Source organism: Cottoperca gobio, chromosome 12 (genome assembly GCF_900634415.1).
Source record: "Cottoperca gobio chromosome 12, fCotGob3.1, whole genome shotgun sequence".
NCBI lineage: Eukaryota > Metazoa > Chordata > Actinopteri > Perciformes > Bovichtidae > Cottoperca > Cottoperca gobio.
The window spans coordinates 22,113,676-22,128,675 of record NC_041366.1 but is presented as its reverse complement, the minus strand read 5'-3'; the positions used below and the strand labels follow the sequence as shown (position 1 = coordinate 22,128,675).

Genomic DNA, 15,000 nt, shown 5'->3' with positions numbered 1-15,000 from the left:
AGACAGAGAGAGAAGACAGAGAGAGACAAAGAGAGAGACAGAGAGAGACAGAGAGAAGACAGAGACAGAGAGACAGAGAGAGACAAGAGAGAGAGACTAAGAGATACAGAGAGACAGAGACCAGAGACAGAGTAGCACAGGAGAGAAGAGAGATAAAGAGTAGTCAGAGAGCGAGAGCGAGAGAAGACATAGAGAGAGAGAGACAAGAGAGATGACGAGAGAGACAGAGAGAGACAGAGACAGAGATAGGGAGAGACAGAGACAGAGAGAGAACATAGATAGAGAGACAGAGAGAGGAGAGACAGAGACAGAGAGAAACAGCGCAGACAGATAGAGCGAGACGACAGAGACAGAGACAAGAGAGGATACATAGACCGAGAGAGAGACAGAGACCAGACAGGAGAGAGCATAATATACAGAGACAGAGACAGAGCGAAGAGAGAAGAGAGTCAAGACAGACCGAGAGACAGAGACAGAGAGACAGCGCAGAGACGAATGAGAGAAAAGATAAAGAGAGTCAGAGAGAGAAGAGAGAGCGAGAGAGAACAGAGAGAGACAGAGAGGAGAGAGAGAGGAGATAGAGAGAGATACCGAGAGAGAGAGGAGAGGATAGCGCAGAGAGATGCGAGAGACAGAGCCAGAGAGAGGAGAGAGAGAGAGAGACTGCAGAAAATCTAGGTCATCATCTCCCACCCTAAAGGTTTTGGCTAAACAAAAGAAACAAAGTCTCTTTGTGTCCCTCCCCGAGGAGATTCTCCCAGTGAGCCCCTTTCATCCCCCATTTACACACAAACCAGTTATATTGGAAGACATTAGGTTGTAATCATTGCAGATTATTTTTGCAGGCTGCAAACTCGCGTCTCACCTCGTTGACGGACTCCACAAGGACTTGATCGTACTCGCTGAGCGCCACCAGGAAAATGATGGAAGTGACTTCTTCAAAACAGTGAATCCACTTCCTCCTCTCTGAGCGCTGCCCCCCCACGTCCACCATCCTGAACACAATCACCATCATTACAGCTTCACTCTTTGTATTCAGGGGGATGGTGATCAAATACATTACTAAACTTAATAACCACTTAATAAAGATCATATGAAGAGAGGTTTCTGATCATTTAGCACAAAATAATGACTATAATAATGGAGTTTTTATTACTTTATTATTATTATTACGCTACTGTAAATGCTATACTATATAATATATATATATATATATATATATATAGATATATATAGATATGATATATATATATACACACATATATAATATATATATATATATATGATATATATATATATTATATATTATATATATATATATATATATATATTACTATAAATAAATATATTATTAAATAATATATATATATATATATAATATATACAGTATATATATATATATATATATATAATATATATATATATATATATATATATATATATATTATATATATATATATATATATATATATATCCTCGTTTTATCTGCATTCTGTCATTACCTAAATCCATATTTAATAGGTGTTCCTATATTCCCATAATAACCAGAAAACTGTTTGTGTTTGCCTTCGTGGTATCAAGGTTAAATTATAGTAATAAAAAAACAATCTGCTGGTTTCAAAAGCAAACATTTAAAATCTTTTCAGACCAACTTAACGTCCTTAATTAATACAGAACCTAAAGCATCTTCCAGCCCGGCCTGCTTTGACGGAGCTAATTGTGAACAGTCTAAAACGTAATGCAAAACAAGACCATGGACCTCGGACAATTAATAATTAAAGGTCCAGCTGTGCTCTAACAAGACTATTAAGGACTAACAAGACATAATGGCTTCCACAACAGTGCTCTTTAGTGTTGTGAGGACGCAGAAAGAAGCCAGAGAAGAGTCTGAGAGCTGAACGCTAATGTTCACGATGACAAAGCAAACATGTAGATGGGAGAATGTCCCTGCAGGTATTCAGTCACCAACGTTTGTACAATTCGTCCTGAGACGTGGTAGTCGTCACATATAGTTAGTTAGCCTGTTAAATATGTTATAAATAAGGTTTTTGTTTCGTCTTGTGTGGTATTAATGGACTCCTTGTGAAACCTTGTGTTACTTATTACATTTGATTCTGTTTCTAACAAATGTTTCAAACCTAAAAACAGAAACTTATAGCAGGCAGAGTGATTTCTGTCAAACCTTATTCAAAGTTCTTCAATATAATATGTAAAAGTTAGATTTAGCAAGAATCAAAGTTGTGCTTTTTCATGATTCTTTGTGGAGAATCAGTCGATTAAATCACTTCATTAATTTGTCCACAAAATGGTTCGAGTGTTAGCGTTTCAGCCCAATCAATTACATTCACTCTGCACCCAGTTGCTCCCCAACACGACAACAGGAAACACTCACCTGAACACCACTTCCTCCAGGTCAAAGGGGTACTCTATGATACCTGTGGTGGGCACCCGGACCCTCAGGACGTCCTGCTGGGTGGGCAGGTACGCAGCATCACTAATCCGGTCCATGTCATCCAGATAGCTAATGACAGAGGAGGAAGATCGGGAGTTAAGAAAATAAAAAGCTGTCAAGAGTTAGAAGCAGGAACAGGACAGAAGACGTTTTCATGTCAACAACCTTAACTGGACGACAAACGGACACCGTGCAGATGATTCTATCTGTCCGATTAGTTTCTGTGAACACTCACTATTTGGCCGAGTCTGAGAGCTGGTATTCCCTCTTCCGATGGTAACATTCCTGAATCCCCGTGTCGCTCCACAGGCTCTTGATGGCGTCCACGTAAGGGTTCGTTAATGTTGTCACCCTCTCCACGTCGACCCCACACACGATACTGCCGTTGGCCTGAGCGACAGAACAAAACGCGACACTTTGAGAAAACTAATGTGCAGAATGAGGATACTGGACACAACTGACACTGTAGCTGAAATATAAACAGCCTCAACATAAACTCATTTCTAGGTCGTTTGATAAACTCATGAAGATGATTTGTGGTTCACGAGAACAACGTCCGCGCATCCAACCGCAGTAACTGATGCTCCATCAGACAAACCTCTCTTGAAGATGAACCTTTCTGTCGTAGCACGACGCGTTTCAGCTCCATCAACACGCACGTCCTGCGAAACGATACATAGTGCAGCTTTAACGCAGAAGGATCTATGATGGACGAGGTCATGCTCGTGTTCTGTAACTGCAGCGTTAAGAAAGATAAGATACAGTTTCTCTCCGGCTACAGGTGTGTTACAGTCAGGGAGCTCATCTGTACCCTGACAGAACAAAGCGTGCATCCGCTCATGAACGAGAGGGCTCGTGCTCACTCGTCGGTGGGTCTAGTTCGGTTCAGAAAGTAGTTCCTGCGTGAAACTGCTCACAACAGGATCTGTGGATTATCCTGAGTAACCACGTCAGGAGTTCTGGATTGAGATGTTGTTTTAGAACGGGAAATGGAACTGTCCCTTTAAAACGTATTAAAACGTATATCATATTCATTCATAGAGACAAAAGGTACAAAGGCTGCTTTGTGTTTTGCAAAGTGAAGTCCTGTGTCTTCTTGGGGTTCCCAACGTCTCCAGTTTACCCTGAGATTTATACATTCCTACGTATAATATAGAAGCAGAAAGACGTAACTTCCCTTTTTTCTTACATTTCTGAGGGAAACCGATCCCTTACATGCTTTTCTCTTTCCGTGCCTCTTTTAAAATTGATTTCATGGCTGCTGCTTCAGCACTTTCATGCTCCCGCTCTCGTCTTCGGAGGAACGACGGGAGAGACTTAAAGGGATCCTCAGAAGCGTCCGTTGTCATTAAACCTCTTTTCTCTCGGACCTCCTTCAATGAGTTCAATCAAAAACAATCTTAGCCGTTTACTGAAAGCTCACTCTTACGTCCAACAAATATCCAATGCATCCAATTAACCATTTGCTAAGCCCCGCCCCCCTTAGCTAAGCTTTCATTACATTACATTACAGTTCATGTAGCTGACGCTTTTGTCCAAAACGACAAAAAGTGCAAACAATCCTGGAGATACAACTCCGAACAGCAAGAACCTTGTAAGTACAATATCTTCAAACACAATCGTATCAGTGAACACTTATTAATTCACTTATAGAACAGTTATTTAGTTTTCTGAAGACTGTCTGCTGTCCTGACTTCAACGGGGAGGTCGTTCCACCATGTTGGAGCAGGATAGCAAACAGGCGGGTTTTGTTTGAGGGTCTCTGGGTCCCACTCGCAGTGAAGGAGTGGCGAGCCGATTGGTCGACGCAGAGCGAAGTGAACGCGCTGAGGTGTCTGGTTGGACCATGGCCTGGATGTAGGAAGTGATCCATTCACAGCACAGTGGACCAGCACCTGAGTCTGGAAGCAGATTCGGGCCGCCACTGGTAGCCTGTGAAGGGAGCGGAGGAGTTGTGTAGTGTGGGAGAACTTGGGTAGATTGAAGACCAGAAGACCTTTCCATTCTCATCGGGTAAACTATCAGAAGGGATCAGCTTATATCAGAGATCAAACTGCTCCTGGTTGCTGTTTAATATGTGTTACTGTATACGGGCACAATCTATACCAGCGGCGTCTGCATCCGGATTCTTCCACAGTAGCCAGTTCACACTCAGGTACGTTTGTTAGACTGTTGGTGGACTGCTTTGGGGGGCGGAGGGTACAGGTGGGAGAAAACACTGCCACGTGCTGACTCAGACTTAGTTAATGCTGCCAAAGGTCCACCAGTCACATAACCACCCCTCCTCCTACCGCTGTGACAGGACACAGGAAGTGGACTCTCCTCATCTGGAAACTTTAACGTAGCAGATTTGTGTGATTAATAAGCCCCTGCCGTTGGTCATACCGGGAAAGACTCCTGTATGATTAACGGGGAATTCTGACTCTCTTCCTCTTTCGTCTCTTACGAGGGTTTGTTTTAGGAGAACCTGTCTTTACATGCCTGCGGTTTTGTAACGTCATGTGCACTATCCAAAAGACAAGTCAGCTCCGTAAGAAGACAAAACTCTGGCAGCAGGATTGCAAAACTAAACACCGCCGCAAATTACCAGAAGTGCTTCACCCTGATACACACTGCAGGCTCCGTGGGAGACAGTAAACCAGGCTCCTGTTGGACAGCCTGCTGTTTAAACCTCTCACTGTGTGAAGCCGCACAGAAACAACACGGCCCACATAAGGAATAGTTTCAGGCGCTCCGTTTCTCTTCACCGCCACACAATGCTTTTTGGTATTATGTATGTATATTGTTTTTATTATGCATGTATACATATACAGACGCATGCACATAATGACATGCTGCACTGCTGAGGTTACTGTATCTGTACACCAAACAATATCCACACAGAATAAAATCATTTGAGAAAGGACAGTGTGGTCTACCTTGTTGTGTTCATACTTGTAGGGGATCTGTAAGGTGTCCATGGCCTGGATCATGGCCTGCATGGCTGTGAAGATGTTCTGGTGCACCAGCCTGGAGAAGCCTCTCTTGTCCTCCTCAGAGTATCCACGGCCATGGATGATCCTCATCTGCTTGATGAAAGTGCTCTTCCCACTTTCCCCCGTTCCTATCAGCAGCAGATACATAACATTACTAAACATGTGGACCTGAAGGGTGACATTAATCTATACTTACAATACTTCACTTATATTAACATCAGCTCTGCTTTATGAAAATGTAAAGGGCTGTACCAAATGTCATTTTTTAAACATTTCTTCTATTGAGGTTTTTTCGAATAAAGCTTTGAATGTCATATTTTATGACTTCATCAACCTTAAAAAGAGAAAAATCCTCAATTTGAACAAAGTGATTCACCAGATTAAATGAGCGTTGGAGCAGAAATAAATGTTTCTTTTGGATTTAACTAAGCTCTGGAGTTATTGATGAAATGTTTGGAAGTCAGAAACAATCCTCAACAGGCACCACTGGAGTCTAATTCTACAGAAGTACAACAGCTTCAAACTATTCTGTAAACGAAATACCTGCAAATCTAATAATATTCCATCAACCTCAGCTGTACTTTGTGTTTAGTCTACTTCGCAAAAGTAAACTAGGACGATAAACATTAGACATCAGCATGTTAGCATCGTCACTGTGAGCTTGTTAGCATTGTCATTGTGAGTATGTTAGCATTGTCACTGTGAGCTTGTTAGCATTGTCATTGTGAGTATGTTAGCATTGTCACTGTGAGCTTGTTAACATTGTCACTGTGGGCTTGTTAGTATTGTCGTTGTAAGCATGTTAGCATCGTCATTGTGAGCTTGTTAGCATTGTCAATGTGGGGTTGTTAGCATGTTGATGTTAGCATTGTCATTGTGAGCATGTTAGCGTTGTCATTGTGAGCATGTTAGCATTGTCATTGTGGGCTTGTTAGCATCGTCATTGTGGTCATGTTAGCATGCTGATGTTAGCAGTGTCATTGTGAGCATGTTAACATGATGATGTTAGCATTGTCATTGTGAGCATGTTAGCATGTTGATGTTAGCAGTGTCATTGTGAGCATGTTAACATGATGATGTTAGCATTGTCATTGTGAGCATGTTAGCATGCTGATGTTAGCATTGTCATTGTGAGCATGTTAGCATGTTGATGTTAGCATTGTCATTGTGAGCATGTTAGCATGTTGATGTTAGCATTGTCATTGTGAGCATGTTAGCATGTTGATGTTAGCATTGTCATTGTGAGCATGTTAACATGATGATGTTAGCATTGTCATTGTGAGCATGTTAGCATGTTGATGTTAGCATTGTCATTGTGAGCATGTTAGCATGCTGATGTTAGCATTGGGCATAAAGAAAGCTGCTGGTTGGGATTAGTTTACTGCATGAAAAACAATACAGAATATCACCAGCCTGCCATGTGTGTGAAGCACTTTCACTTCTCACTCTTATGTAATCGGCTGACAGTAAATGAATAACCAGTCTGCGTATTATCTTATTCTTGGGCCGTGTGTTTTTAACAACAGTATTCTGTCTTCTCACCAGTGTCTGCATGTGAAAGCTGAACAAGGAGAAGTTGCAGCATCTTCCTGTTGCTGAAGAAGTAAACTGAACAGATTAGTTTCAGAGCGCTTGTGAGTGAAGAGCATGTCACTTTGAAACTTTAAACAATTGTTTTGACATATGATTATTCTGATTTATTTAAATCTAATGTGCCGCACAGTTTAAATGATGGACTTCTTCAAAGTGTTCATTGAAGCTACACATCGGACTTTTGAACCTGGAGGAGTGTTTATACATTCAGTATGAGTGAATCATTTTAGAAAGCACAATTACCATAAACAGCGTGACCGCTTCACACCTTAAACCTCCTCACAGCGCTGCTGATGCATCCTTTGTCGAGTAACAAATCAATGTGGCCTCAAGAGGATACAGCTAGCAGCTAGCATAAATACAGCTAGCATAAATACAGCTAGCAGCTAGCATAAATACAGCTAGCAGCTAGCATACATACATCTAGCAGCTAGCATAAATACATCTAGCAGCTAGCATACATACATCTAGCTGAGGGATGAGAGAATGGTGGAAGAAATATATTTTACTTAAGTAAAAGTAGCAATACCACAGAATAAAAATACTCGAGTACAAGTTTGATGAGTATTAAAAGTATCTAATATGCAAAATATCCCCATTAAGGTTATTATATGTGTATATATACTGTATATTATTTAATATTACGGCTGCATTAATGTGTACACACTGTGTTCTTGGTGTTGAGGTGGAGCGAATCTTAACTTCACTTACTGATGGAGAGTAACTAAGTATATTTACTCCACTTTTGAGGTACTTTAGTCGACTTTCTTCTTCTTCTACTCCACTAGGATACTTACTGCCACTACAAGCATTTAAAAGCTACAGTTCCTATTTACTTCAGGAGGTTACGTACAAACAATATGCAGTTATAAATTAAACTACCCAACAATACTTAAAATGAGCTCTGCAACATAAACTTCTTACATGTTCTCAGATATTACTACAGTGGTAGAAATACTGTTACAAGTTAAAGTCCGTTTAGTATTAGCAGCAAGTACTAAAAGTAAAAGTACTCATTCTGCACAACGCTCCATTTAAGAATATATATCATATTATTGAGGCATTAATGGTTCATCACTTTAACGTTGCAGCTGCAAGGAGCTGTTTTCTTTTGCATATATACACACCACACACACACATATATATACATATACAGATACATAGACTATATATAGAGAAGAGATATATATATGATAGATACATATATATATATATATATATATAAATAAATATATATATAATAACACACACATATATATATATATATATATATATATATGTGTGTGTGTATATGTGTGGTGTGTATATATATATGAGAGACTCTGGGTCTAGAGAGATCTATAGAGATATATAGATATAGAGAGGGGGGAGAGAGAGGAGAGAGAGATCTATCTGAGATAGAAGCTCTCTCTCTCTCTAGAGAGAGAGAGATAGATAGAGAGAGATCTCTCTCTAGAGAGAGAGATCAGACCTAGGGGATTCCTCTCTCTCTCTCCCTCTGAGAGAGTCTGGAGAGAGAAACAGAGGGGAGAGAGGGATATCTCTGTCTAGAATAGAGAGAGATCTAGCTCTATCTCTCTATATGAGAGACTCTAAAGATATAGATAATAGAAAAGAAATCCAGAGGTATTCAGACCTCCCTCCCTCTGGTATAGAACAGAAATATGTATCTATATTAGATATATATATAACCATATGTATATATCTATCTATATCTATAAGATATCTATATAAACATATTATATTATATCTATATATAATATATCTCTCTAATATATATATATATCTATATATATATATATATATATATATATACATACATACATACATATGTATATATATATAATATATTATATATATATATATAATAGTAATATACATCTACAGATATATTATATATTATATATATAGAATGTGTATATATACATATGTCTATATATTTATAGATCTATAACATATCATATATATATAATGTGTGTGTGTGTGTATATTATAATGTGTGTGTGTGTGTATATATATATATATATATATATTTATTTATATATATACACAAACATTATATTTCTATATATATATCTATATATATATATCTATATATATATTATCTATATATCTTGTGTGTATCTATGTTTCGTCTGTATGTGATCTCTCTAATGTATATATATGTATGTATGATGTATCTATATATCTCTAATATATATATGTGTATATAGAGAGAGAGAGAGAGAGAAGAGAGATCTAGAGGAGAGAGACCCAGATATAGAAGCTCTCTCTCCCCATCTAGATACTAGATATCTAGTAGAGATAGACATACAGAAAGACATAGAGAGACATAATAGATAGACACATACAGACAGAAATTAGATAAACACAGATAGATATATATATAGATATATATAGATATTATATAATATATAGGACAGAAATATACATATATATAATATATATATATATATATATATATATACTACATATAAATATATATATAGAGATATATATATATATATAGTCTTATATACACATATACATAATATAGACATATACATTTATTTATATATATATATTATATACTATATCTATATATATATATAGATATTAGATATATATATCTATATATATCTAAATAAATAAATAAATATTATATACACACACACACACAACATATATATATAATATATATATGTGTGTGTGTGTATCTGTGTGTGTGTGGGTATATATCTATCTATATCTATGTGATATATATATATCTCTCTATATGTGTGGTATATATATATATAGATCTCTATATATATCTATACAATGTGTATATCTATAGAAGAGAGAGAGAACAGAGAGGGAGAGAGAGAGAGGAGAGAGAGAGAGAGGAGAGAGAACCCCTCTCTGGGAGAGAGAGAGAGAGAGAGAGAGAGAGAGAGAGAGAGAAAAGAGAAAAGAGAGGAGAGAAGAGAACCCAGAAAACAGAGAGAGATCTCTAGACAAAAAGAGAGAGAGAGATGACTAGAGAGAGAGAAGAGAGATAGAGAGAGAGAGAGAGAGAGAGAGAGAGAGATACCGAGAGAAAGACGAGATCCCCCTCTAGAGAGATAGAGAGAGAGAGCGAGAGAGAGAGAGAGAGAGAGAGAGATAGAGAGAGAGAGACTAGAAGAGAAAGAGAAGAAAGAGAGGATACAGGAGAGAATATAGAGAGAGAGAGAGAGAGAGAGAGAGAGAGAAGAGAGAGAGAGAGGAGAGAGATCTAGAGAGGAGAGATAGAGAGAAGAGAGAGAGAGATATAGAGAGAGACAGAGACAGAGAGAGAGATATAGACTATATAGATAGAGAGAGAGAGAGAGAGAAGAGAGAGAGAGAGAGAGAGAGAGGAGAGAAGTAAGAGAGAGAGAGAGAGAGAGAGAGAAGAGAGAGAGAGGAGAGAGAGAGAGAGAGATGAGAATATAGAGAGAGAAAGAGAGAGAGAGAGAAAGAGAGAGAAGAGAGATAGAGATAGAGGAGATATAGAGAGAGAAGAGAGAGAAAGAGAGAGAAGAGAGAGAGAGAAGAGAGATAGAGAGAGAATATAGAGAGATAGAGTAGAGAGATATAAAGACATAGATAGATAGAAGAGATAGAGAGAGAGAGACAGAGAGAAGAGATATATAGTAGAGAGAAAGAAGATAGATAGAGACAGAAAGAGAGAGAGAGAGGGAGAAGAGAGAGAGAGAGAGAGAGACGAGATAGAGAAGGGGGGGGGGGGGAGCAGAGATAGAGAGAGAGAGAGAGAGAGAGAGAGAGAGAGGGAGGGAGAGAGAGACAAACACACAGAGAGAGAGAAAGAAACAGAGAGAGAGAGAGAGGAGAGAGAGAGATAGAGATAGGGGGGGATAGAATAGAGAGAGAGGGAGTTAGAGAGACAACACACAGAAAAGAGATAGAGAGAGAATAGATAGAGAGAGAGAGAGAGAGAGAGAGAGAGAGAGAGATATAAGAGAGAGAGAGATAGAGATAGAGAGAGGAGATAGGATAGAGTAAAGATATAACACACACAATATATAGGTGGGGAGATAGATTATAGATAGATATAAACACCATATCTAGGTGTGGATATAGAGATAGAGAGAGAGAGCGGAGAGGATAGAGAGATAGAGAGAGAAGATAGAGAGATAAACACACAGAGAGATAGATATAGAGAGAGATAGATATAGATATAGATGTGGGGAGAGGAGATATATATATATATATATATAGATATAGTAGATATAGATAGACACACATATAGATGGGGGTATATATATAATATAGATATATATATATAAACCATATATATGTGTGTGTGTATATATATTATATAAATATATAAGATATATATATAGATATATATATAAATTATATATATATTATACACACATATATATATATATATATTATATTATATAGAATAGATATATATATATATATAATATCTATGTGTATGGTGTGTAAGATATACATAAAATATATATATAATTATACACACATATATATATATAATATATATATATATATATATGTATATATATGTGTGTGTGTATATATATAAATAAATTTATATTATATATATATATTATCTATATATACACACACACACACATTATATATATATATATATAATGTATTATATATATATATATATATATATATTTATGTATGTGTGTGTGTGTATATATATATATATATTTATATATGTGTATATATACACATATGTATATATATATATATATATATACATATACATATGGCTGAGGCAACAAGCCCCCACGGAGCTGAGAGGTCATCGGGATATCACTTCACCTTCCAAGGCGCGCACACACACACACACACACACACACCATGTTGGTTATACAGAAATAAAACACAAATAAAAGAGCCCGGAGTGTGATAAAGTCAACACATCTCCATGTACAGTCCCCACTGCGTAAACACAGCTGAGCTCTAACAAATGCACATTTCAGGAAGTGTCTTTTCTCTGCTTTCTCCAGGCTGCTTGGATTACCTTGTTCCTCTGCTGAGAAGAGGAAGTGAAGTTGTGCAACAACTTGAGAAGACAGACGCAGCGAGGCTGGACCGGGCGGCGGCGCGGCTCCGGGCGTGGTGCGCGGAATATGGCGGAGTTTCACTTCATAGCGCTTGCAAACACACCAAACACTGGACCAAAGTCTGCAGGACGGAAACAAAGATGCTCACGCCTTGTTTTTGAGTTGTTTTTAAAAAGTGTGTGGAGGTGAAGCTCGAGGTTATCTTTCCTCCTGCGTCCACTTTTGTTTGTCCCGTCCTCTATCCTGGGTAAAAAAAAGAGAAAGGCACCAGGCACCATGTGACAGACGGAGGGCTGAGCTCTGATGGGAAGTCGTGCGGCCTTTCACTATTACATTATGGGAGCGCGTTTCCGGTGTGAACCTACCACACTCATTGGTTACAGCTCCAGATGACACAATTCACTGGAAAACCAATTACAAGCACTACGCATGTCTCATCCGCAGAAGAAAAACAAACACAATGAAAAGTAGAGCGCACTTTTGGTGACAGACTTTATTTACTAAACCACCTGCAGGTACCATCAGATACACACATGACACAAAGCACCACTCATGGACTCACGAAGTGCATGAAGAGGAAGAACAATGCTTGTGATGTGTGAAACCAAACACACTTACAGCAACAGGTCAGATGTGAAGGCATCACAGCGATGACACAAACACCCGCAGAAAGAAAAGAAAGATGAACAAACCTTATGTAAATATATACACACACACACTTGTTATTTTTACTCTCACACTGGCCACATGTATCCCAACTTAAAGCAAAGGTCTGACTTTATTTAAAACACACACACATAATCTGAACTCTTGGCGAGAATCAGGAGTTTTTAACCATTTCAAAATCAAGTAAAGCATTTAAAGAGTTAAACGTTTAAGAAAGAACTAAAAGCTCACATGTTCCTTACAAAAAGATTACATTCTGCATGCTTGTACTGAACAGAGGAAGCCAGGGCGGCTCCCGACACGACATCACACACACACGAGTTCACGCCACAACACACAACTACACCACAAACATGGCGTCCACTCCTTGTTTGCCGTTTGACAGCGTTAAGTTTCTTTAAAACTCCTCAAATTAAGAATTGCGGTTTATAGATAAGATGTAGTGAGACAGTGAGGGGGGGGGGGGGGGGGGCAGAGGAATGTGGGCTCTGACGGAGGGACAGTAGGCGGCGCGTGGCGTCACTCTTCTTCTGCGCTTCCCTCGTCCTAGAAGAAGCGACCAGAGTACTGCTCACGCTGGAAATCAGAAACAGGTGAAGAAGAACATTAAGTGTGTTTGGGGGACAAGGACGGCGGTCAGGAGCGCACCACATTTCTCACGTGGAAGTTTGAAAATTAGAATGTCAAGGTCAAGTCTGTGAGCAGCATTAGAGCAGCTTAATGATGGGGGGGGGGGGCAGGTAAGTGTCTGAACTGAAAGCTCTTCAAGATGAAACACTGGAGCAATAATACGATAAATAATGTAATAGTTTAAAGTGTAAAGTAGAAGGTCAGACACACAAGAGTGTGTGTGTGTAACTGTGTGTGTAACTGTGTGTGTAGATGTAAACTCTCCACAGCTACATTACATAACGCCTCATGTACATATTAAACACCTGTAATATAAAGTTGTGTTGATGTGAGTCATGAAGTGGGGAAGCTTCATGATATCTGTTAGTTATAGTTACATGTAGACCCTGTTCACCTGTAGTGTGTACAACATGTATGACCCTGTTCACCTGTAGTGTGTACAACATGTATGACCCTGTTCACCTGTAGTGTGTACAACATGTATGACTCTGTTCACCTGTAGTGTGTACAACATGTATGACTCTGTTCACCTGTAGTGTGTACAACATGTATGACCCTGTTCACCTGTAGTGTGTACAACATGTAAGGACCCTAGTGTAATGTACTCTGTTCACCTGTAGTGTGTACAACATGTATGACTCTGTTCACCTGTAGTGTGTACAACATGTATGACTCTGTTCACCTGTAGTGTGTACAACATGTATGACTCTGTTTCACCTGTAGTGTGTACAACATGTATGACTCTGTTCACCTGTAGTGTGTACAACATGTATGACTCTGTTCACCTGTAGTGTGTACAACATGTATGACCCTGTTCACCTGTAGTGTGTACAACATGTATGACCCTGTTCACCTGTAGTGTGTACAACATGTATGACCCTGTTCACCTGTAGTGTGTACAACATGTATGACCCTGTTCACCTGTAGTGTGTACAACATGTTGACTCTGTTCACCTGTAGTGTGTACAACATGTATGAATGTTACAATACATATCTTTAAAGGAGCTTTTCTCACAACTCTTCAGCAGAAGTCTCCACTTCAGTAGCACTTACATACACCAAACTTTCCACTTTCATTCCTCTCTATATTCTGAAGCTTTGTGCAGAGGGCTTTGTCACATGTCACTCACAGCTCAGTGTTATACACGCTACACTCACTACATGCAGGAGATGCACAGAGTTCTGTGTGTTGACAGGATTCAGTGATTTATGGAGTGATACAAAGACAGATCCAGAGTCTGTACACACCTTTGACATGTGAACAACATGAAACACTCTGAACCTGCTTCCTGGTGACGTCTCCTGAATGTGTTCACCTGCAGCGTCTCCCCCGTAACAGCAACAACGGACAACAAGCTTCCGACACGTTTTATGTATTTATTATTAAGTGTGTTCCACCTGGCTGGGGGGGTGGGGGGTGGGGGGTGGGGGTGGGGGGGGGGGGTGGGGGGTGGGGGGGGGGGGGGGGGGGGTCACCCGAGCACGTGCCTGTTCTGCAGCAGGTACTGGCGTTCTGGATCTGGTCCTGTGTTCCTGTGATGGTGATGATGCGGTCCTCAGAGCCCTCTAGTGGTTCATCGATCTTGATGGATGCCCCGGACTCGTGGCGGATCTGCTTGATCCTCTGGCCGCCCTT

General features: G+C 39.3%; 2 protein-coding genes across 2 annotated transcripts in view; both read right to left on the bottom strand.

The window, feature by feature from the left end:
• The window catches only part of LOC115016425 (guanine nucleotide-binding protein G(q) subunit alpha-like), a 13,552-nt gene extending 7,813 nt beyond the window's left edge, over window positions 1–5,739 (bottom strand). Inside the window, exons 1-4 of the mRNA XM_029444147.1 lie at window positions 5,371–5,739; window positions 2,688–2,842; window positions 2,393–2,521; window positions 866–995 (exon numbers count right to left, since the gene is read on the bottom strand). Of these exons, the coding sequence (XP_029300007.1) occupies window positions 866–995; window positions 2,393–2,521; window positions 2,688–2,842; window positions 5,371–5,589 (633 nt within the window). The 5' untranslated portion in view covers window positions 5,590–5,739. The remainder of the gene's footprint in view (window positions 1–865; window positions 996–2,392; window positions 2,522–2,687; window positions 2,843–5,370) is intronic.
• A 6,797-nt stretch (window positions 5,740–12,536) lies between these two features.
• Window positions 12,537–15,000, bottom strand: part of hnrpkl (heterogeneous nuclear ribonucleoprotein K, like) — a 26,445-nt gene continuing 23,981 nt past the window's right edge. Inside the window, exons 14-15 of the mRNA XM_029444486.1 lie at window positions 14,853–15,000; window positions 12,537–13,310 (exon numbers count right to left, since the gene is read on the bottom strand). The exon at window positions 14,853–15,000 is cut by the window's right edge and continues 21 nt beyond it. Of these exons, the coding sequence (XP_029300346.1) occupies window positions 13,306–13,310; window positions 14,853–15,000 (153 nt within the window). The 3' untranslated portion in view covers window positions 12,537–13,305. The remainder of the gene's footprint in view (window positions 13,311–14,852) is intronic.